Source organism: Moschus berezovskii, chromosome 3, assembly GCF_049115385.1.
Source record: "Moschus berezovskii isolate FMDL1 chromosome 3, NW_MosBer_1.0, whole genome shotgun sequence".
NCBI lineage: Eukaryota > Metazoa > Chordata > Mammalia > Artiodactyla > Moschidae > Moschus > Moschus berezovskii.
In genome coordinates this window covers 22,714,148-22,739,913 of record NC_142462.1, presented here as the reverse complement: position 1 = coordinate 22,739,913, position 25,766 = coordinate 22,714,148, and the positions used below count along the sequence as shown (strand labels likewise).

The 25,766-nt window shown below is 42.2% G+C and overlaps 1 protein-coding gene across 3 annotated transcripts in view; it reads right to left on the bottom strand.

The window, feature by feature from the left end:
* Positions 1-25,766, bottom strand: part of NXPH1 (neurexophilin 1) — a 373,820-nt gene that overhangs the window by 261,962 nt on the left and 86,092 nt on the right. The window contains exons 1-2 of one of the 3 annotated variants that reach the window (XM_088833485.1): positions 20,546-20,775; positions 20,420-20,445 (exon numbers count right to left, since the gene is read on the bottom strand). The exons of 1 other annotated variant lie outside the window; for it this stretch is intronic. In XM_088833485.1, coding sequence (XP_088689611.1) covers positions 20,420-20,425 — 6 coding nt within the window. In that variant the 5' untranslated portion in view covers positions 20,426-20,445; positions 20,546-20,775. Of the gene's footprint in view, positions 1-20,419; positions 20,446-20,545; positions 20,776-25,766 lie in introns of those variants that run through there. One more of the 3 variants, XM_055420496.2, reaches the window with a different exon arrangement.

Genomic DNA, 25,766 nt, shown 5'->3' with positions numbered 1-25,766 from the left:
AAAACCCACCTACGATGCAGGAGACGCGGGTTCGATCCCTGGGTCAGGAAGACCCCCTAAAGGAAGAAATGGCAACCCACTCCAGTATTCTTTCTGGGAAAATCCCATGACCAGAGAAGCCTGGTGAGTGGGGTCGCAAAGAATTCAACATGACTGAACGCGCGTGCACACACACACACACACACAGTTTAGGTAGGGTTGCGAGGGGAGGTATCTCTATTGTAGGTAACACACTAGAAATCATACCACCCACCTCACTTAGGTAGGAAGAGATGTTTCAGGCGCGGGAATTTTTCCACAACATTGCTGTATGTGTGAAACTGTTGCTCCATTCAACAAACTAAGTATACTTAACTCTGATGTGGCCCTTCACACATTGACTTATTTTGAACTTCAAACACCCTTTTGTTGTTGCTGTTCATTCATTCAATAAGTGTGTTTTCATTACTGTTTCAAATTACCAGGTACTGTACCGGGATTGAAAAACTAGTAACCCTTAGTCATGGAGCACTCACTAGATGTACAGCACTGTGCAGAACACTTCACACAACTTTACTGACTGGCAAAGTCAGATATTATCACCACATCTCTAATGAGGGGTAAGACCCTGAAGGGTTCCTGAGGCCCAGGTTCATATCTCTAAGTGCCAGAGCTCAGACTAAAACCAAGTTTTCTGATCCCCATTCCAGTTTTCCTACAACTAAAATACACAAAACTTTAGGTTAAATTTTTTGCCTGCTTTTAAGGCAAATGAGACAAAGTACCTCCCAGAATAAATACATCTCATTGCTAAATGAATCTCAAAAAGCTAATATAATGTTTATCCCCTCCTTCAGACAAATAAATTAGCATTAAACCTCATTTGTAGATGAAGACTTCACCAAAAGAATTCCATCAGTCCAAGAAACAGGCTAGGAACTTTATAGTACAAATCAGATGTCTGAATGATTGGTCTCTAATCAGAGCTGGTCAGCAGAGCAAAGAAAGTGGATAAGTCAGCACAGCAGCCTTCCCTCTCTCCACAGCCAGCAAGCCCACCTCTGTCGCTGACCCACCTCATTTCTCATCCTTCTCCAGTCCCAGCCCCAGCCAGCCACTCTGCACTGTTGCCAGCAGAATCTCTACAGCAACTCTCTCTTTCATCCACTCCCCTCAGAGTAATTCTCCTGAAGCAAGTGCTGCTCATCAGAATGGTTGGCCAACTCTTACAGAGGAACATCAGTTTTAGGAACCCATTCTCTCTCAGCAGCCTAATTCACAAGATCTTAAAGGAAGAAAGAACCACAGAGATCATCCTACACCAACCTGCATCGTTTACAAATGCGACCCAGAAAGACTGCAGGGCTTTATGGTTAGTTAGTCCTAAAGCCCACTTGAATGCAGAGCCATTTATTCTTTGTACTCTACCACTTTGCTTTGTAGGTCTTCATATTGTAAAAGTACAAATTTTCTAATATTCGTATTTGGGGGTGCTCACTACACACTGATAGAAGAGATTTGAAGGGGAGTTTGACTTTTTGACATTTCTCAACTAACATCTCTTGGCCAGCCAGCTTACTCCACCCATCCATGGGTTAAGTCAATTTCTAACAAGCTCTTCATGATGACTAGTTTCTTCTATGTCTCATTGAATGATGGGCCCACAGGAAATTTCCTGGACTTCTTCAATCATTTGCAGGGTGACTCTGATAGGAATGAGCTAAAAGAAATCAAGACTGTTTTCCTCTACATAATCATATCCTTTTCATAAATAACCAGTGATTATTTCAAAGTACTCTAATATCAACAACTTACTTTTCACATTATCTTCATTTAAAAAGGGACAAAACTGTGACACAAAGAAGGGATGGTCACACAGCTAGTGAGCAGACAAGAGAGATGAGAAACTAAATTCAAAATATTTTCAGCTGAATATGAATTACTCTGAAACATTTTTTCTGATACAGGAAAAGGAGGAAGCAAAATTAAAATTTGCAAACATTTATTGACCACTGACAACATGCCAGGATATTCCCTAGCTCATTTATAGTCACAACCTATTATAGGGTAGGTATTACTATTATCTTCATTATACACCTGAAAAAAATTCAGACTTAGCAGAATAAAGTAAAATTTGACCAAAGAGAGGATAGGGGAAAAAATTTGACCAAAGGAGTAAATTTAATAAATGGCAAGGCCAAGACTTGAACAGCATAGGCTGTCTGATCCTTCTCCACTTTACTAGTACTAGTAGTGAAGCCTATTCCTGGCAGCATGAAAAATGAGTCACAGCAAGTGTAGACCCCCATCATAACTCTGAACTAGCCACATTATTTCCAGTATTCTTTCTAAAATACAGTCATACTTTTGTTGTTCAGTAGCCATGTCGTGTCCAACTCTTTGCAACTGCATGGACTGCAGCACCCTAGGCCTCCCTGTCCTTCACTATTTCCCGGAGTTAGCTTGAACTCATACTAATTATTGTAAAAATACTAAAAATGCCAATCACGTCTCCCTTTACCTTCCCACATACACTATGTCCACACCTTTCTTGTGCTAAATCCCCTGCTCTGACTCTCCTCCTCCTTCACTCTGGCAGCAGAACTTTGGCTCTCCAGTGCCACACTCATGAATATGTCTCTTTATGTTGCCAAAGGGATGTTGCATATATAATTAATGCTACTAATAAGTGACCTTAAAATAGGAAGATACAAATTTTTTGGCTGAGTCTAGTGTGATTACATGAACTTTTAGAAGCAGAACTTTTTCTTGACTAAGGGCGGAAATCAGAGAGATTTGAAACATGAGACGTTTCAATACACCATTCAACATCTTATGATGAAGGAGCCACCTGTCAAAGAAAGAAGGACCAGTCTTACCACGGCAAGGAGCTGAATTCTGCCAACTGGTGAACATGGAAGAGAACCTTGAATTCCAGAGAAGAACTACAGCCCTAGCTGATACCTTGATTTTAGCATGGTGAGACCCTAACCAAAGAATCCAGCCACACCCTGCTGAACTTCTGACCTACAGAAGCTGTCAGATAATAAATAGGTGTGGTTGAAACTGCTAATTTTGTTGTGATTTGTTACAGCAACACCTGTAATAAATACACTGCCTTCGGTCTCAAGGTCCACCTGGGATAGGACAATCAGGCATCTCAACTTTAAACTAGAACTTCAAATGTTAAATAAGTATGTGCAATTTCTCTGACATCTCTCCTTAACAGCACTAAACCACTCCCTTTACTCTTCAAGCTGTTCCTTGAAAGGAAAACAGGGGGAAGAGACCACTGCAAAAAGGAACATATTTTTCATATGGAAATGAGGCATCATTCCAGACAAAGAGTCTTAAAACAAAGACAATTCAATATGGTTCCTGCCTTGGACTTCATCTGTGCAGATTTCGTGTCAAAACGGATCGTGTGTCTGTGCTTGTTGTTTATGCGTGGGATGCAATCTGTTGAAAAAACAAAAGCTTCTCTACCATCCAAAGTCGTGTCTAAATTGCACCACATCCTCCTGAAACATGTCCAGCCTGTAGCCCCAGGCTGCGTGGGCACTCCCGCCCACCCCAGCTCCCCACAGAGCTGTCAACCAGCAGGCAGCCCAGGCACGGTGGGGAAGGGCACCCTCTGTGTTGCTGGTGGTGGGCACCGCCACAGGCCTCCAGACTCGCCCTTCAGGAGAGGAAGGGCCCTTTGCAGGAGAAGCTTTGTTTCTCCCTCCTCTATCCTCTGTTTTCCATAAACAAAACGGTTCCTTCACACCACAGCTTCTCTCACTCAGTACATCAGTCATTGCGCTTTGGGAGCTGGGTCAAAGAGCCACCCTTTCAAGTTCTGTCAGATACAAAGTGAAGACTGAAAAAACAAAGAATAGTCTACAGAGGGAAGCTTTTAACCCAGGAATCTTTTCACCAAGAAAACTAGCTAGCATGGCCTAGGCCATGAATAGTGGATCAAAACACATCCAGTCATTTCCCATTTCCCATGTTCCTCCTTCTCCTGAACTCTCCCACTGAAATAGCACATCGAGTTATGTTTGTCTCTTTGCCATGTTAAATCACTATGGTGAGGCCTCATAAGGAGGGACAAATGTGTGTACAACAATTTCAGACTGGATCCTAGATGAATAAGCTATTTGGAGGACACTGTCAAAGACTGGGCTAATCCATCAAGTTCATTTCTCTCCCTTCCTAGAATTTGGATCCATGAAAATATATCCACTGGGGGCTCATAAAGAAGTCTCATTCAAAAGTGTGGCCCACCTGTGCCGATTCCTGCCAAATTTAAAAATAATTAAGTCTTTGTCTCAGCCAATGACCTAGGTCAACCCTTTCTGATTTTGTGGCTCTGGCTCGTCTTCTCTACTGAGTTGTCAAAGCCACACTTGCTATCATTTTTAATGAGCAGATTTCTACTTCCTCATAAAGAATAAGGCTGAAGTAGGAATACCAGCCAGAGAAGGCAATGGCACCCCACTCCAGTACTCTTGCCCGGAGAATCCCAGGGATGGAGGAGCCTGGTGGGCTGCAGTCCATGGGGTTGCAAAGAGTCAGACACGACTGAGCGCCTTCACTTTCACTTTTCACTTTCATGCATTGGAGAAAGAAAGGGCAACCCACTCCAGTGTTCTTGCCTGGAGGATCCCAGGGATGGGGGAGCCTGGTGGGCTGCCATCTATGGGGTCACACAGAGTCAGACACGACTGATGCGACTTAGCAGCAGCAGCAAGAATACCAGCTGTGTGCGCTGAAGATAAGATCCTGAGTGAACTCGGAGGCCGTCTGAGCTTCCCTGATTTAGATTGTCTCTGAGTCTATTGCCTGCTCCTTCCTTGTTTACTGCCTAGTCAACGCGCATGAATCAGGCTTTGATTCCACGTGCTCTGCATGTGGGGTGAGGCATAAGTCAACATAAGGGCCTGGCAGCAAGGACCCCAACCAGAATCACTGCCACTCAAAATGGCCTCACCTTCTACAACCCACGGAAAAGGCTACCCACTCCAGTATTCTGGCCTGGAGAATTCCACTGTATAGTCTGTGGGGTCGCAGAGTCGGACACGACTGAGCGACTTTCACTTTCACTTCTACAACCCAATGGCCATTATTTCTGCAGCTATTCTTGAAAGAATGTCATGAATTGTTAGGTTCTTAGGTCTGGTTTAGTTAAATTTCAGGTAGCAGAAAAATTATATTCTCTTTCTTTTAAAAAGTTCTATTGGGAAATGACTAGAGAGGAATTCCTGATAAGATATTATCATCACTGTGGTCCTGGCTGGCATTAGAAGAACAGGAATGAAAAGCTGTGATAGCCCATGTCATCCAAGCAGAATAATACATTTAGCTCAGCTGAGACACCTCTGCATTGTCTCTCTAAAGAAAAGACAGTGCCCAGTTTCTTATTTGGGCAAAGAAAGGGAATAAACCAACAAGCCACTATGTGATTTCCAAGGGTCAGTTGCCAAGTCTACGAAAGTACGGAGGAGAAGGAGAAGGCAGGTGAGCCTCTGAAGTATACCTTGCAGACTAACCAGCAAGTCTTCCCTGGGGTGCTCTTTTTGAGAGCTTGGTATCCCCGGGGGATTTGGTGATGGACAGGGAAGCCTGGAGTGCTGCAGTCCATGGGATCACAAAGAGTGGGACATGACTGAGTGACTGAACTGAACTGATCCCTGGGGGAAAGAGCAGGGCCTCAAGAAGACACTGACTGAGAATTATCTGGGTCATTCTATCTGTGCCATAAGGACTCACAAACATGGACATAACATTCCTGAGTCATTGACATACCAAAAACACTGGTGTTCTCACAATCTGAAATTTTGGGCAGTGGCATGCAGGTCTATAAATATATACCATTAGTTCAAACCCATGTAGGGAAGGGGTGAAGGTGAAAAGTGAGAGCAAAGGGAAACAGATGAGCTCCAAAACTGAGTCCAGAGAGAGCAATCCAAGTTTAACTCTGTCATTCCTTTGTTTATTCATTCAGGGAACAAATATTTGCTGCATACCTACTCTGTATTAGGTTTCTTAGAGATCCACAGTACAAATTAGAATGCAAAATCTCTGATTAATACTGAACTAAGAAAAAATATTATTTAACTCAATATTCCCCAAATGTGATTAATCCTTAGAAGGCTACTGCTTTTGTCCTAAGAATATTTTGACCATCTCAGAGAATTAGTATTCCCTGAGACAAGGTTTTAGAAATACTGTTATAAAGCAAATTGCACTTAATTCTCATAAAAGAGCAAGTGTATAGTTAAATATATCAACTTTTTAATTTTATACAACCCTAAGATTAAAAAAAAAAAAATCACACAAGAATTGTCATACATGGGAGTTGGGAGGACCCTGGCTTCAAGATGCAGATAGCTTCAAGAGGTCAGATAAACAACATCTTCCAATATTAGGGAATTCCGAGTGTGCCTGCAATAAGGCACCATGTGTGAGAGGCAGCATTAGGCTCCCTGCCTTAACTCTAGAAAATGTAGGCTCAAGATGGATAGGGCCCAGCAACCACAGGACATCCTAGCACTCTGCCAGCACTGTAGGGTGGGTTCATTCATGCAGTGATCCTGTACAATGTCTGTGGTCTTCAAACATGAAACACATCATCTCTTACAATTCCTGAAACTGCCATCCCTGCATTATTCCCATTTTACAGATGAGGAAACTCAAGTAAGTAGAGGTAACCTGATTTGCCTAAAGTCACACAGTGAATATGTGACTGAGATTGAAGTTCAGTCTAAGTTGAGATCAAAATCCAGGTCCATCTGCCTCCAAAGCCATTGTCACACTGTCACACTGTGACCCTCTCCAAGGGGAAGTCCCACAGGGCCCCAGCAGATCCTTCAGAGCCTCTGTAATGAGCTCTGAGCCTGGTATAATCACACTCACCATCAGAAAGATGGGGTACGCATGGAGCCTGAGCATGAAAGTGGGAAGCAGCAGTGAATCCAGTTCACTGGAAGATACAGGCTGAGGAAAGCAAGCTGCAGCTGCAATTCAGCCTTTAAACAGGAAAATTAGTTTCCCATAACCTTAAGAGGAAATTAATCTAAATGATAACAGAATAAAATTAACAATCACAAAGTTCAGACTTGAATTTTGAAGTCCCTAATCAGCATCACCTGGGCTTTAAAAGAAAGGTGCTGAAGTTGATACAAATTCATGAACATATCTCTCGAAGAACTGTCTGCCCTATAAAATCAATAATGCATACTCAATAAAAATATTAACTGCATAAAAACAAATTAGATCCATTTTCTAGCAATGTTATGGAATAATTAGTCATCACATTCAATTGTATGAACAAACTTATTTACAGGCCCAAACATGGAGCAATGACAGTACACTGGTGCTATGAAAACTATACACCTCTGAAAAACTAGTCCGGCAGAGAGTGGGACCAAGGACAGAGCTGGCAACAGTGATGTCACAAGAATGGCCTATCACCCACAGGTCCTTATTATCTTTGTTCAGTTATGACTTGTCTGCTGACTTAGCAGTTATGACTTGTCTTCTCTCCCCTGAATGTGTTAGTAATACATTGTGGCCCAAAATTCTGGAACTCTGTCTCTTAATTAAAAACAATAATTACTTTGCGTGTCTAGGTTTCTAACTTTAATATTGAATTATAAGGACTCCTGCTTCCTTTCACTTCCCCCTATCCAAGGCAGCAGGGCCATGTCCTCCGTGGAGGCTCTCCCACAAAGCCACACAAGTCATGGCTCACAACACTGCACTGACGCCTTCTTGGAACACCTTCCTCCTGTCCCCCTTCCTCTTCCCATTCAAAGCTTTCATATCTGCAGATCACTTCCACGCGCACTGACCTCATCCTCCTTGTGCTAAGGAAACTGAGTGACTTTACTTCTCATTTGGTGAATATACTTATACCTCCTGGTGACAATTTGTTGTTGTCTTATTTTGCCATTTAATTCTCATTATTTTGTTCAACATTCCTTTAGGCAGAAGAGGCCAGACTAGACTATGCTGTGGTATATAAAAAAGAAACCCTATATCTTAATGGTGTAACCTTTTAAAGTTTATTTTCATTCACATAAATGAGGAATGTTAGAGTCTCTTCACCATTCAAGGGCTCAGAGATCCAAGCTCTCTCCATCTTGGGCACTGCCATCTCAACATCTGACCATCAAAGATACCATGGCGAGAGAACAGAGAGGTAGCTTTCTCAGTTCTTCAATGCCCCAGCCCCAAAGTGACACACACCATGCTCTCCAACAGGTCCGGCTGGTTATACATACTACATACCAACAAGGAAACTGAAAAGTGTAGCATCTCCATATGTTCCAAAAGAATAGAAGACTTGGATATGGGTGAGCCTTAGTATGCTCCAGCACAGTGAGCTTACACCATGTCTCCCGAATAAACCAGGACATCGGTAATGCTGCTGCTCCTGCTGCTGCTAAGTCACATCAGTCTTGTCTGACTCTGTGCAACCCCAGAGATGGCAGCCCACCAGGCTCCGCCGTCCCTGGGATTCTCCAGGCAAGAACACTGGAGTGGGTTGCCATTTCCTTCTCCAATGAGTGAAAGTGAAAAGTGAAAGTGAAGTCGCTCAGTCTTGTCTGACTCTTAGCGACCCCATGGACTGCAGCCCACCAGGCTCCTCTGTCCGTGGGATTTTCCAGGCAAGAGTACTGGAGTGGGGTGCCATTGCCTTCTCTGTCGGTAATGCTAACTGAAGTTAAACTGGGCTTTGGTCGTTTGGTAGTGAGTCGGATTGTTTGAGCTCTCTAGGCACTCATCATGCACATCACTGGAATTCTGCCAAAGTTCGTGGAATTGAGCCTCGTATATAATAGAATTGCCTCAGAAGTGTTTATTGATGGATTTAATCTGAAGACTGACAGGGAAAACATCATATCTGATCAAGTTATGTCTCTTCCCATAGCTCTTTGCCCCATTTTCTCACTGCTGAAAAAGTGCAGCTTACAAGACAAATGAATGTGACCAGGATGTCAGAATTTCTTGTGGCTATCTCAATCGACTACATGTGAGTGCTACAGCTCTGCAACTCTCCCTTCACAGCTTTGAACTCTAGGATGAAAGGAAATCAACAGTGATGGACAAGACCCTATTGAGGAGAAAATGAACTGACAAAACCTGGCAAGAAATATGTTTATGATACAATACAGCACAATAGCATTTTGCCCCTGAACTGCCTTCCAGGGCAAGACTCAGAGCTGAGACTCTGTTATCCCCATTAACAGATGGGGAAAGTGATACCTGAAAAGGTTAAGTTTCTTGGTCATAGTCAAACAGTCACCCAAGCAAAGCCAGGGAGAATACCTACAAGGTTGCAGGCTTGGAGCTGTTCCTATTAAATTAGATGATGTTCATTCGTCACTGACAGCTTTGGGGGAAAATGGATCAATAAGCACTTCCCTTTGGGTCACTTTCCTACTGTGTCGGATTTATATCTGCAAATGTTTAAAGAGCTCCCATTTACCTGGGGTTTTATGACTTTGTTATAATTGCCAGAGCTGAGAGAAAGCTGTCTTCCGTCTGGCTTCTCCTCCTGCAGGGAGCAGTCCAAAAACCATGTCATCTCAATCATAGGACAAAAATGCTTTGAAGGAAAACAAATGCTGCTGCTTTTTTTTTTTTTTCCTTAAAAAGAAATTGTTGAATTGTCTGGAAAATTCAGACGATGACTTGCAAAAAATCCTTTCTTTTAGGTTGTCTCCCTACTGGCAGGAGAGGATGGATCATGGTGGTGGATTTCCTGAGTGCCTCACCCAGGTCAGCATGAGAGATAGAAAGACTATTCCAGAGCCTCATGACATCATGGTCAAGCTGCTTTTCAGTCTCAACTTCTCAATTTTAAATTTGGGGTCTATATACCCATTCTTTTTTATACAATAAAGAATATATATCTACATACCTCTATAACTAATACTTAACGAGTATTATCACAAAGAGAATTGGGGAATAACACTAGCACATTTATCTAAAACTACTTGATAATGTGGCATTGAGTTTTAGATGATATTTTCCCATATACTTTTCCATGTCAATTTACATCTTAATTCATATTTAAGTATAGGCCCACCGATATATACTCTTTCATGTTAACAAACAGTGAAAACTGATATGCTTTTGTTTGCCTTCTTCTTGTTTTTCTGCTGCATACCTGGCTTTCAACTAATGCACACAAATATAAAACAGTGAAAAGACAGAGGGATAAAAAAGAGAAGAAATCAGAGAAAAGGAATGCTATTTTGCAGTTTATCAAGATGGGAGTATTTACGTTCAATTTCATACAAAAAAAAAAAAGCAGCAAATGTCCTTGTTCCATATTCTCTTTCTTTGTGTAGCCTGTTTGTTTTCTTCCCTTGGGATTCCCTAGTTCAACTGTGTTTTCAGTTTAAATGTGTTTGTTGGTTAAAAAAAAAAAAAAAATATATATATATATATATATATAATGCTGGGAAAGGTGACCATTAAAGCAAACACCATGGCCAAGTCATTCTGAATTTGAACCATAAATTAGAGAATATGTGATACTTAATCAACTCACTTTGGAACTATCTCTGCACAACAGGGCAACTCTGATTAATGTCAGTGTCACTTACTTCACCATTTAAAAAAAGTATGCTTTCTAAGTGTATTTAACTCATTTCCTAGAATTTTCTTGACACAGTTTTTTTTTCTTTTCTTTTTTTTTTTTTAAAGAAACTTCACTTCCCTGGTGACTCAGATAGTAAAGACTCTGCCTGCAATGTGAGAGACACAGGTTCGATCCCTGGGTTGGGAAGATCTCCTGGAGAAAGAAATGGCAACACACTCCAGTATTCTTGCCTGGAGAATCCCATAGATGGAGAATCCTAGCAGACTACAGTCCATGAGGTCACAGAGTCGGACATGACTGAGTGACTTACACTTTCTTTCTTAATGAGTATACAAAGCAAGGCTCTATCTATTCTTAACAAAATAATAAATAATACAGAGTAAGTAGATAATGGGGCTTCCCTGGTGGCTCAGAGGGCAAAGCATCTGCCTTCAATGCAGGAGAACCGGGTTCGATCCCTGGGTCGGGAAGATCCCCTGGAGAAGGAAATGGCAACCCACTCCAGTATTCTTGCCTGGAGAATCCCATGGACAGAGGAGCCTGGCAGGCTACAGTCCACAGGGTTGCAAAGAGTCAGAAATGACTGAGGGACTTCATTTCACTTCACTTCAATTAGATAATATTGATGAGGCTGAGCTATTTTGCTCTAAAGCTTGGATCTTTGGAGCAAAGGAAAGGATGATGGGAAGAAGACACATAAGTATCAATTAAACAACTTTTCTGAGCAGGCCCTCTGCCACATGCTTTACATAAAAATACATACTCATTGTGTCATCACAGACATCCTATAACATTGATATTATCTCCATTTTGAAAGAAAAAGCAGTCATGAGGCAGGAGGCCGTGGGGAAGGAAAGACAAAGAATTTAAGAACTTGTTTTACATTCCTCCCAGGGGAATTAGGTTTAAACACAAACTTGTGTGTCTCCAAAATCCACTGATTAGGAAGAGCTACGGGGAGCTAGAAAATAAATGTCTATTTTACCTTGAAAAAATACCTTGAAAGAAGTGAGACATCACGACAACTGTGTTACTGACACTGCATTTCTTACGCTACTCTTAAGTAGGACTACACTCCTTCCCAGCTCAGTACTAGGGATAAATCCAAAGACCTAAATAAATTGTCCTTCATGTGGAAGAAAATAAATCTGGAATTTTCCTTCAACTGTATTTTGACCTGCAGTCTTTAGTGACATATTCAAAATTCAACCTCAACCCGATAGTATTTTGGCATATGCGTGACACACAAAGTACCACGTCACACTCTAGCACACCTCAGGCTTAGAAAGGATGACAAACACAGCTGCTCAACTTCAGCACCTAAGCACTGCTATTTGTACCCACCTTATATCTGCATGTTTGACAAATACTGTAATGGTGGAAAGAAGCTGCTTCGGGGCATCAAACGTGAAAATTTCCATTTCGAATACAATTCTGTGTTCTAAACCACAGTCCCAGGCAGCTCAGTCCATGCCGAGCAGTTCTTCAGAGACATCAAAGATCATCTCTGCAGCTCTCTCCACAGCACATGTTTTACATTATCTCAAAGACTTGCCAGGAACTGCCTCTGCGTAAACGTCCCTTGTAGAGTATAAGAAAATAAATGTTATTTCTCTCCCTGCTCCCCAAGCCCTGTTTTACTTCTTTAAACAGAAGCCCAGGCACAAATGTGGGTGGAGATCTCTCCTGGGAGGACACCATATTCCAGCACCATATGTTCCTTTTAAAGAGAAGCAATCAGAGCACCTCTTTAGCCTGTGTGAGTATCTGTCTGCTTGAAGTTCAGAGTCAGATCATAAGAAACACATGTAAGACACATGAAAGTAACTGGTCCTTATTCTAGGACCACTCCAGACTCTGCTTCTCTCTCTCCCAGTCAAGAGGTTGTTGCTGTTCAGTTGCCAAGTTGTATTCAACTGTTTCCCACCCCATGGACGGCAGCACACGAGGCCTCCCTGTCCCTCACCATCTCCAGTGTTCACCCAAGTTCATGTCCATTGAATCAGTGATACCATTCAACCATCTCATCCTCTGCCACCCTCTTCTCCTTCTGCCTTTAATCTCTTCCAGCATCAGAGTCTTTTCCAATGAGCTGGCTCTTTGCATCAGGTGGAGCTTCAGCTTCAGCATCAGTCCTTCCAATGAGTATTCGGGGTTGATTTCCTTTAGGACTGACTGGTCTGATCTCCTTGCTGTCCACGGTGGGGACTCTCAAGAGTCTTCTCCAGCACCACACAGTTTGAAAGCCTCAGTTCTTTGGTGCTCTGCCTTCTTTATGGTCCCACTCTCACATCCATACAGTCAGGAGGTGGGATCCCACAGAAATGAGTCTCACATCTGGGCAGCACTAGACTGTGTTCCCTGGCTTCTGTCTGGCAGCCATGTGGACCTTCATACTCTCCATGGACTCTTTCATCCCAGAACTTCGTTCATGCCCTTCCCTTTGCTTTTATCTCTTCTCATTCTGACCAATGAACTCCTATATAACCTTCAGTTCCACGTGTATAGATAACCCTTCTTCTGAGTCCCCATGTCTGAGTGTCCCTGCAGTACCCTATTCTTCCCCAGTAATGCCCTGATCATATGCCTCTGCTGCTCCCTGTTGAACTGCTCTCACGCACACTAGTCTACAAGCTCAGTGAGGGCAAAGCCTGCCTCCACCCCCTTCCCTGTGTATTTCTGGTGCCTCATACTCAGTTCAGTTCAGTTCAGTCGCTCAGTCGTGTCCGACTCTCCGCGACCCCATGAAGCAGAGCACGCCAGGCCTCCCTGTCCATCACCAACTCCCGGAGTTCACTCAGACCCATGTCCATTGAGTCAGTGATGCCATCCAGCCATCTCATTCTCTGTCGTCCCCTTCTCCTCCTACCCCCAATTCCTCCCAGCATAAGAGTCTTTTCCAGTGAGTCAACTCGTCGCATGAGGTGGCCAAAGTATTGGAGTTTCAGCTTTAGCATCAGTCCTTCCAATGAACACCCAGGACTGCACAAAGTAGGTGGTCAGTGATGTTTATGGACTTGAATTAATCTATCATTAATTTCTATTTATAATTTATTAATGTATGCATGGTTTATTCAATATTAAATGATAAATCCAGTCAGATTTAACCCTAAAGGACAAAACAGACAAAAAAAACCCTAAGGTGACCAAACAGAGGATCATCATGGGAAAATAACTGCCTTCTTTCTTTTCCATCTGTGCTTCTATAACCTGGGACTGGACCCTTTTGCAGTTATTTACAGTTTTGTTTGATAAAGAGTTTTATAAACCAATTTGAATGAAGACCAATGACAAGAGATTCACGCTCTTTCTCTCTTACCCCTCACAAAAGTTCTAAACTCAAAAGATTCTAGAGTTCTACCTCCTCTTGGCAACTAGCCATTAAGGGCAAGAATAACTTGGATAAAGCGAAGGTGTTGAAATATTTTCCTTAAGGAAAAAAAAAACATTATTTTTATTGATCAACATACTGAAAATCTCAACAGGATCAAGATTTCTGAGCATCAGATAATATCTGAAGAGTTTCAAAAAATACTTCATACAAAACAATTGATTAACTACTCAGCAAAAACAGTATCAGACAATTCCTTAAGGCTCATTGTAATGCTCTTTGATCTTTGTTTTTTTACTTCAGAGTGGACAACTAACTGTCTTAATTGTCTTAATTCATTGATTGATTGATTGATTGGTTTATTGATTGATCACACCAATGCCTTGAAGTCTAAGAGAGCACTCAGCCAATGACATGAGATAGTCAGCAACTGATAAGCAAATCCCAAGTAGCTAGGGTATGAGAAATGGGGGGAGGGGAAACAGTTATAATAGATTATCTAAAAGCTGTATAATGGTGGAAGAGGAAAAAAAAAAAAGAGAGAACTTACTAATAATGGAAGAAAGGGGTATGAAACAGGCCTTGAGAACCTGTGGGATTTGAGTGGTTCCCTAAAGATGCCCAGAGTGAAAGAGAAGAGTGAAAAAGTTGGCTTAAAACTCAACATTCAAAAAACTAAGATCATGGCATCTGGCCCCATCACTTCATGGCAAACAGATGAGGAAACCATGGAAACAGTGACAGACTTTAATTTGGTGGGCTCCAAAATCACTGCAGATGGTGACTGCAGCCATGAAATTAAAAGACACTTGCTCCTTGGAATAAGTTATGACCAACCTATACAGCATATTAAAAAGTAGAGATATTACTTTGCTGACAAAGGTCTGTCTAGTCAAGGCTATGGTTTTTCCAGTACTCATGCATGGATGTGAGACTTGGACCATAAAGAAAGCTGAGCACTGAAGAATTGATGCTTTTGAACTGTTGTGTTGGAGAAAACTCTTGAGAGTCCCTTGGACTGCAAGGTGATCAAACCACTCAGTCCTGAATATTCATTGGAAGGACTAATACTGAAGCTGAAACTGCAATACTTTGGCCACCTGATGCAAAGAACTGACTCCTTAGTAAAGACCCTGATGCTGGGAAAGATTGAAGGCAGAAGGGGATGACAGAGGATGAGATGGTTGGATGGTATCATCGACTCAATAGACATGAGTTTGAGCAAGCTACAAGAGTTGGTGATGGACAGGGAAGCCAGGTGTGCCACAGTCCATGGGGTCGCAAAGAGTTGGACATGACACAGCAACTGAACTGAACTGAAAGAGGCCCAAGATTTAACCAAGAGCTTGGATAATAGCATATGGAGTTACAGATGAGAAAACAATTAAAGCAAAGCTTTGGTGGCAGGATAATATATGACTACACCAGAAGGTAGTGAATAGTCCAGCTTGGCAAGTGCCTGTGTGTACGAGCGCGTGAGTGGCTGAGTGGGTGGGGGACAGGAGGGCTGGAGTAAGAATGGAAGAGGGGAGGATTTACAGGGAGATAAAACTAGAGAGTAACAAGCAACTCATGGGCCACAACAAAGGGAATTTTATATTTTATTCAACTTGCCCTGACTTGGAGTGTCTATGTGATGAGATCCATGTTCCATATGTGAGTTTATGGACATCATTAAAATGCTTCATGTCTCAGTTTTCCCTACTGTTGAAAGAGAAGAGATGCTATCACCTGCAATAAACACACTTCCAGCAATGATTCCAAATATGTATCAGGTCTTACCTAAACCATTTTAGAACACCTGGGCAAAAAGTAATATGGAGCTAATGAGCTGTATTTTTTTCTATACTCTTAGCAGAAAAAAAAAAGGAGAAGCTAGCTTTTACTGTAATATATACATTTTATTTCCTCTCTGTGACAATCAGATAAAAATGATACATACTCATAAAAGGTTTTTCTTGATTCCCAAGACTGTGAGGTAATTTTATAAATGAATATATAAATGAGTCCCTTTAACCAACTGTTCAAAAATATCCACCATTTAGCTGTGAAATGTAGCAACTCTCCAGGATCCCATGGCAGGAAATAAAATATTACCCTTCGGAACAGCATACAGTGCCATGTGCCCCATGATCGATCACTCAATAAATATAAATTGATGATGATGAAGCAGAATCACACAGACTAGTGGGAGTTCTGTAGAACTGTTCTCTTATTTATCCCACCTCCCACCTAGACAAACATCTGCCCAGAAATGCAGATTTTTTTTTTTTGCCTCACTCAAAATTGGTCCCTCCTGGGAGACATTCACAGCCCAGAGCTAGAGGAGAAACTAGGAAAAGGTCGTCTTTGTCTGGCAAGCGTTTCGTAAACTGTGAAGCATCTCCCTCCTCCTTCCTCTCTTGCTCTCACTGCCCGTTGTGGCATGCGTGTACACACACCACCTTCTACAGTGTTCTGTGTGTCCCAATGTTCCTGGAAAGAGACAGGAGGTGCTGAGTATGCAGCTGCTTCCGTGTGGGACAGAGGACACACGGGCCATATGAACTAAGCTGACTGTAGAACACAGGGAAAATAACACGTCGAGGAAATTCCCCTTAGAGTGAGTAATCATGTCATCTCAACTGAACCAATGGCTTGTAGCCAGGGGAGAGCAGCAGATGGGTAGGCGGTGGACTAAGATGGACAGTCACCTGCGGGGAAACAGAACAGTGTGGAACTGGAGTTCTTGACGTGCTGCCTTGCAGCGTGTTTGCCTGGGTCACAGCTGAAAGTGTAAAACACCAAAGAGATGGCCAGTCCTACCCTGCTGACCCATATACCCTACAACCTTTGAAAATCCAGTCACGTGAGCAGCAAAAAGGGAAAGTGAGGTTTTATTTACCATCCTGAGGTGGTATCTAGGGATGGATTCCTCTATTTCCTTTAACCATCTTCCAGCAGAGCAGACAAGATTCCAAAGCTTGTCTGTAAAGGTAGAAAAGCCAAAGACTGAATTCCAAGCCTGCTATTTATTGTGTAGCCTTTGAGATGCTACTGGATGTCTCTGAGTCATCCTTAGAAATGAGAATGGTAATAATTAATATACAAGTTTTGTCAATATTAAAATCAGTAGTTATCTGGAGAGGAAGAGAACCTAAGAGGGAGAAGCAACGCACATCTTCAGTCTAGTAATATAAGATGGCATCACCGACCCAATGGACATGAGTTTGAGCAAACTCTGGGACTTGGTGATGGACAGGGAAACCTGCTGTGCTGCCATCCATGGAATCGCTAAGAGTCGGACACAACTGAGTGACTGAACAACAAGTAAGATAAGAAACAGAAGTAACTGAGAACAGGCAAGATGTGAAGAGTTTTAGGTTTAATTGTGTACCCTCCAAATCCATGGGCTTCCCAGGTGGGGCCAGTGGTAAAGATCCCACCTGTCAACGCAGGAGACACAACAGACCCGGGTTCAGTCCCTGGGTCGGGAAGATCCCCTAGAGGAGGGCATGGCAACCCACTCCAGTATTCTTGCCTGGGAAATCCCTCTACCCCCATAGAGCTGAATGTGACTTTATTTGGAAACAGGGTCTTTACAGATGTAATTTTAAGATAAAGTCATTAGGCTGGGCCCTAATCTAATATGACTGGTGTCCTTAGGGGGAAATTTGGACACAGAATACACACAGAAGGAAAACAATGTGAAGAGACAGACAAGTACGTCAAGGCTGTATATTGTCACCCTGCTTATTTAACTTCTATGCAGAGTACATCATGAGGAACGCAGGGCTGGAAGAAGCACAAGCTGGAATCAAGATTGCCGGGAGAAATATCAATAACCTCAGATATGCAGATGACACCACCCTTATGGCAGAAAGTGAAGAGGAACTCAAAAGCTTCTTGATGAAAGTGAAAGAAGAGAGTGAAAAGGTTGGCTTGAAGCTCAACATTCAGAAAACAAAGATCATGGCATCTGGTCCCATCACTTCATGGGAAATAGATGGGGAAACAGTGGAAACAGTGTCAGACTTTATTTTTTTGGGCTCCAAAATCACTGCGGCTACTGATTGCAGCCATGACATTAAAAGATGCTTACTCCTTGGAAGGAAAGTTATGACCAACCTAGATAGCATATTAAAAAGCAGAGACATTACTTTGCCAACAAAAGTCTGTCTAGTCAAGGCTATGGTTTTTCCCGTGGTCATGTATGGATGTGACAGTTGGACTATGAAGAAAGCTGATCGCCGAAGAATTGATGCTTTTGAACTGTGGTGCTAGAGAAGACTCTTGAGAGTCCCTTGGACTGCAAGGAGATCCAACCAGTCCACTCTAAAGGAGATCGATCCTGGGTGTTCATTGGAAGGACTGATGCTGAAGCTGAAGCTCCAATACTTTGGCCACCTCATGCAAAGAGTTGACTCACTGGAAAAGACTCTGATGCTGGGAGGGACTGGGGGCAGGAGGAGAAGGGGACAACAGAGAATGAGATGGCATCACCAACTCGATGGACATGAGTTTGACTGAACTCCGGGAGTTGGTGATGGACAGGGAGGCCTGGCGTGCTGTGATTCATGGGGTCGCGGAGAGTCGGACACGACTGAGCGACTGAACTGAATCACTGAACTGAACTGAGCCGCTAAAACGATGAGACAATAAACTTCTGCTGTTTAAGCCATTCAGTATGTAGTACTTTGCTATGGCAGCCTTGAGAAGCTGACACACAAAATAAGGTAGTTTCTACATTACTAGACTAGATATTATGATTCAAATATTAGTCTGTGTATTTTAGTGATCCTAAAGTCAATTCATCATCATCACCCTCTGAAATTTTCTGCCACTGGAAGGAGGAAGAGGCTGGAATTGGTGAGCCACAGAATCTCCAGCCCCTCCTAAGTAGGCTGTGTTCATAAAGTCAGAGAAACACCACCTGAAAGCAAGTCACTATACTTTTATTCAACCTCTGTATTCTCGCTGCTTACCATGGAGTGAGCATTTAACAAAAGATTGTCAACTGACTGAATCAATGAACGCTCTAAACACTGAAAAGGGTCACAAAAACGTCCAGGATTTAGCTCACATCCTCCTCTAGGTATGATAGCAATACATCGGGTTAAGATTATTATATGATTCCTGTGCTTCTTAGAATACAGAGGAAATTGTAATGTTCCCCTGGCTTCCCTTTAATGCTGTATTTGGAAAGGAGCCATGGCAGTCCCTCTGGTTCCTTCCTGTCATCTCCTTCAGAAGAGCCAACACATTCAGGCACTCGGGGGGCTAGTTTGGCAGCTGTCAAGCTTTGGATTGTGCATCCTGAGCCATGGCATCTGCAGCTGTGGTGAGACTCATCTCCAATGCCTGCCCTGGCTGGGTTCCAAAGGCCAGAGCTGCCAAGGCAGGGTCACCCATTCCTGGGCTGTCAGAACCTCCTGGTGGCTACTTTCTTTCAGTCAACCTTGATACAAGGAAATGTGCCTTTAAATCAGTCCCCTGGCTCATGTCTTATTGAAGCTGCCTGCACTAGACTGAAATGGTGCCAGAGTCTTCAGCAGGATCTCCAAACCTGCTGCATGACGCTTTGAAGCTAAGCATCTAATTCAGCACCAAAACAGAAATAAATGTTATTAGCTGTATTATGTTGGTGAAAGTGGCATATAGCCCACCAGTTCTCTGGGACCAAGAGAGTCAGGTAGAGATGGAAGGATCTTCCTCAAACCCTGTGGGTACAGTGTTCAGAGTCCTTCCTTCCCCCACAGCACCCGTGCCCATTAGTCTGTTCCTCTCCAATCTTTATAAAATGAAGGAGACATTTCAAGGTCTCTGATTGAATGAGTGATCAGCCTACTCTGCACACAATAGCTTCACATCTGAGAGAAGGGGCAGGGTGCCAGAGGCCATTAGACCCAAGGCTACTCACAGCAAAAACCTGAAATCCAAGACCAGGACAATATGCATAGGCAGGGCAGTTCCTACACTTAGGAAGGAAATACAAAACTGTGGCTGGCAGACTCTGACATAAGAGTAATAGGCTCTACAGAAAAGGAGATAAACTCTATAGGGATTAACTCAGAAAGTCATCAACACAGAGCCTGATAAAATAGCAAAGACCCATAAATGAGGTATTCATAATGCCCCATTTCATCTGTTATCTTTAAGGTTTATAATGATTGTTTAATGCTGTACACAATGCATTCTTCAGAGGATTTATCTGTAATTATAAATCGAGTCTGATTTCTTTTTTAGATCCCAGTTAAAACCAAAGTTGCTCTACCTAAGGTTTGTTTGCACAGTTAAGAACATCTACTGTAGCCTCTCCGTTATTGATCCAAGGTCAAAGAGTCAAAGATCAAACCATTACCAGCAAGCTACAGGTATTCATTCCCCAAGATCCCATGACAAAATAAATGGAAACTTCCAGTGAAAGGGTTCAGAAGTTCAAACTGAAATGAATTGAAGCCAGAAGCAAGTGTTATTGAGAAAGTATTGAGAAAGACTATAACTCCAGCTAAGAGTAACAAGTAACTTACATTCATGCTAGTCCCTCAGCTTGACCCTGTAACAGAACATTTAAAATAAATATTAATACTGGGTATACTATAAATACATACACATATGACTACATTCATATACAGGTATATTTTAAAGTTACATACCCCTATATTTTATGAGTATGTGAAAGTTGCTCAGTCGAGTCCTGCTCTTTGCAACCCCATGGAATAGTCCATGGAATTCTCCAGGCCGGAATACTGTAGTGGGTAGCCTTTCCCTTCTCCAGGGAATCTTGCCAACCCAGGGATCAAACTCAGGTCTCCCACATTGCAGGCGGATTCTTTACCAGCTGAGCCACCAGGAAAGCCCAAGAATACTGGAGTGGGTAGCCTGTCCCTTCTCCAGCGGATCTTCCCGACCTGGGAATAATTACCAGAAAAGGAGCAGGTTTTCCATGCTTTCGTTCCCATACTTCTCACCCTAACTACAACCAAAATTTAACATTTCTTCAATCATCAAAATTCAAAAACTTTCAAAGTACTATGCATTTCCCTCAAATCCTATATTTTAATGGGGCTAATGCTGGAATTGTATGTGCAAAATATGTGGAAAAAATAACTCCTGGATTTAAGTCCCAATTCTACTATAGACAAATGTCTCAAACTCGCTGAATCTTGATTTTGTCACCTGTGAGACGAGAATGATAATTACCTCAATAGAGTAATTGTAATAATTATATGAAATAATGCTTATGAAAATATCCTTATTATTTTTATACAATAACAAACACTAGGAATTACTAATAAGATTATGATTATATTCATCATTGACTTATAAATAGTTGTTTCAAGGGCAGAAGGATGCAAAATGTCAAGTTTATGGTTCTTGCCTCACTAAACTACCCTTGGGTCACACCTGGATTTCAGCCCCACCCCGCCCTTCGCTGGGCTTCTTTGTTTATAAATGCCTTTCCCAGCCGCATGCAGCAGCTTGGCACACAGTCCAACTGTCAGCGTCTGTGATAAGCACCCTAAAGTTTGAACACAGCTCAGAGCTGGTGATTCAGAAATAGTAAGCATCTCTATGGAACCCTTCAGTGCAAGATTTATAACTACAGATTTTTCTCTAACTCCTTTCTGATGGAGTTTGAAAGAGTTGTCATTAAGCAGATGCTTTCAGAAGAAATAATCATTGCTAATTCTTGGCTACATGATAAAACGCCGTCCCTCATACTTCCTGTTCGTCAACACACAAAGGCATTGATGAGACTGCTTTCGCTTTTGTTGGAACATGTGTTAACTACTCCACTGGTATTAGTGAAGCTCATGGTTACAAACAATGAAAGAAACACAGGTCACACCAAGGAGACATATCATGCCCAGCTTTCCTAGTCCTGTTTCACTAACTCTCTTCTCCTCAAATAAAACACAAGCTTCTACCCACAGGAGACCCTTACAAGTTCCCTTACAAGTTCCCTTACAAACCCCACGGGCAGGAAATGGAGAGGGAATATAATGGGGAGAATCAGGCCCACCACCAGTTTCCTAAGGATAGCTCTAATTACTGCAGACCCTCAACAAATGAAGATGTTTGTCCTCAGAGACAGAAAAGAGAAAAGAAGAAAGAAAGACACTCTATGTATGACGTACTGTCTACAAAATGGCACAAGTTGACACCATCTGCGGAAAATAAACATGCTCCTCCAAAGCAAAGGGTTTATCCTAGACACCAAAGCATATCTATTAATGGCGACTGAACTGAACTGAACTGAAGCTACTCAAATTATACAGAATGCCTTCTAAAATTAACTTCATCTTGCAATATTAAATCAGCATGACTTGGATTTTTCAATAACCCTGTGGAATCAATATTTTAATTTTTAAATAATATATGTAAGTTTTGTAGTTCATTTCAGACTGGTCAATAGTGGACTCAGCAGTCATGCACTAATGGATGATACCACTTAACAAAGATATCAAAATTATGCAGTGTTGGAATTTTTGTCTTATGGTGTGTGCGTGTGTGCTTAATTGCTCAGTTGTGTCTGATGCTTTGCAACCCTTTGGACTGTTTCATGGTGTTCTATGACTCTTGAGAGTCCCTTGGACTGCAAGGAGATCCAACCAGTCCATTCTAAAGGAGATCAGTCCTGGGTGTTCATTGGAAGGACTGATGCTAAAGCTGAAACTCCAATACTTTGGCTACCTCATGCGAAGAGTTGACTCACTGGAAAAGACTCTGATGCTGGGAGGGATTGGGGGTGGGAGGAGAAGGGGATGACAGAGAATGAGATGGCTGGATGGCATCACTGACTCAATGGATATGAGTTTGAGTGAACTCCGGGGGTTGGTGATGGACAGGGAGGCCTGGCGTGCTGTGATTCATGGGGTCGCAAAGAGTCGGACACGACTGAGTGACTGAACTGAACTGAACTGAACTGATGCCTATGTCATGTGATTCTGGTTCTAAAACAAGGAAATATCCACCAAAATGGAGTTGTTTTTTTTAAGACCTCACTTGTTGGGACTGTGTTTGTGTTATAAGATATTGTTTTATAAGAATTAGTTTTCTCTTTTGCCACAGATCCTGTCCCATTGCTTCTGAATATCCACCACCTTCTCAAATGACAATGGGAATGTTATTAACAACCTCAGATTGATTCCTTTCCTTTTAGAAGACCCTGCCTTCTCCCTTCCACAGAGACTTGAGAACCAGTGGAAGTGAAGTAGCTCAGTCGTGTCTGAATCTTTGCGACCCCGTGGACTATAGCCTACCAGGCTCCTCCCTCCATGGGATTCTCCAGGCAAGAATACTGGAGTGGGTTGCCATTTCCTTCTCCAGGGGATCTTCCTGACCCAGGGATTGAACCTGGGTCTCCCACATTGCAGGCAGATGCTTTAACCTCTGAGCCACCAGGGAAGCCCCATGAAAAGCCTACAAATCACTGTACTATTATTTATTTACACAAGGCACATCGGTTGACCCTACATGGCACATGGGGTCAGATGCTGGGGTTAGAAAGAGATAGGGAGCCTCTGCCTGCAGGATTCACATTCTAGACATTAGATGTTTAGAAGACAAATGTTGAGCCAATAGGAGATCTCTTAAGTGAAGAAGAACTTTTTGTATGGCTCAGACTATTCCCTGTGCTTACCCACTGGTGGAGAAATATATTGACATTCTCTCTCACCACATTAATCTAGGTAGTGACTCTTAAGCATAGCCCTCTGTGAATGAATGCTTCCTGAAACAGACTTGAAACCTAGTCCACAATGTGAGAGGATTTGGAGGTGGGGCCTTTGGGAGCTGATTAGGTCCTAAAGGTAAAGCCCTCATGCATGGGATTGGTGTCCTTATTTAAGAGACCCCAGAGCTTCCTCACACCACCCACCATGTGAGGACACAAGAAGAAGGTCATCTATGAGTCAGAAAGTTGGTCCTGATCACACACTAAACATGCCAGTGCTCTGATCTTGGACTTCCCCAGCCTCCAGAACTATAGACACAAATTCCTGTTGTTTATATGACAGTCTGTGGTATTTTGTTACAGCAGCCCAAATGGAGTAAGACATTTGAAGTGTCAGGCACTGTTCAGAGCATTTTGTAGATATTTGCTTCATTTAATTTTGGAAATTTTCCTTTGAGAGAGGAAACATTATTATCATTTCTGTTTCACTGATGAGAATAGCAAAGCTTATGTAACTCAACATGGCATTGCCACCTAATTAATGAAGCAATCAAAATGCTAACCTAAATCAGACACCAAAGAACCACTAACTCCAGGTGCCCTTCGCAATCTGAGTTTGTTAGCTGAAAACATTTAGATTTTCTCTTGAGTTGAAATACACCTGTAAATAAGCAAGTATTCATCTAATTATAATTTTACTTCACAGGTAGAGACAACTAAATTTACAATAGAAAAAAAAATTGAGTCACAATTATCTGAGTATTGTTCCACTGAAAAAATGTTAGTCCTGATTTAATAATGAGATACTGAGAACTGTCTAAAGTTGAAATCAGAAACTCTGGATGGGCACCAGGTTACTAGTGATACGAGATCCACTTAAATCAGCTTGGCAAAGCATAAGGATTCTTTTTAAAGGGTGTTCCTGATTTCATCATTAATCAGCTTATTCTCCTTTTTCCCTATTGACTGGCTATCTACTTCAATAGAACACTCTGGCTGTTTTCAGAGCTTTCTCATTCAGCCTTTAAATTAGCTAACTTCCCAGCCACAAGGCAGGTAGCAATTTATGCCAAACAAATCATGAGGCAGGAGGCACCGAGGAAAGACTGCTTATTTCCCTTCTGTTCTCTCATGAGGAGGGGAGAAGTGACAAATGCTTGTGGGCTGGTAAACTGTACTAATTTACAAGCCTGCTGTTATCTTTCTAATGTAACACTCCCTAGAGGAGCTCTGAGGAATGATCTAGTTGAAGCTTTCAGTTTCAATCAATAAACTTGGAAGATTATGAAACATGGGCTCCTATTTAATACAGTAAAACCCAGCCTTTATATCTTTGGGGCTTTGATCAACTTATAATCAAAATTATAACTAATTTTGAAGTATAAGTTAAAGAAATTAAAACATGAATTAATATAGTGTTTACCATGTTTTATGACCAAAATAATAGTAATAACCAACATTTGTATAGCTCTTTACTGCTCAAGATATTCACTAAGATGCCTTGAAGGCATCTTAACATCATCACAATCCTCACTGCGGGTACCATTCATTGACCATCAGACACAGTGCTGAGTGCTTTACATACATTCAACAGAGTCCCATTCACCTTCAAACACTCTGTCCTTGTAATGTTTCACATCTTACTAAACGAACCACCACTATTTGATTATGCAATTCAGAAATCTAAGTGTCATCCAGGCACCACCCTCTACATATCTCCCAAATATAGTTAGTTATTTAGTGTTAGTCACTCAGTCATGTCCAATTCATTGCGACCCCATGGACTATAGCCCTTCAGGCTCCTCTACCCATGGAATTCTCCAGACAAGAATACTAGAGTGGGCTGCCATTTCCTTCTCCAGGGGATCTTCCCAACCCAGGGATCAAACCCAGGTCTCCCGCATAGAAGGCAGATTCTCTACCATCTGAGCCACAAGGGAAGCCCCTTCCAAATATAATCTGCAGCCATATCCAATCTATCTCATACCCTAAATTTATTTCTAATACACCAGCATCTCTCTAGGTCTGCCACAGACCTAGACTTTAGCCCATGTCTCTCATCTAAACTGTTGCAATAGCTTCCAAATTGGCCTTCTGGCATCCTCTGCCCTCCCTCCACTCCCCATTAATCCTACCAGAGCAGGTGCTAGAAATGCAAATCTGGTTACATCACAAACACAACTGCACTTAACATCCTT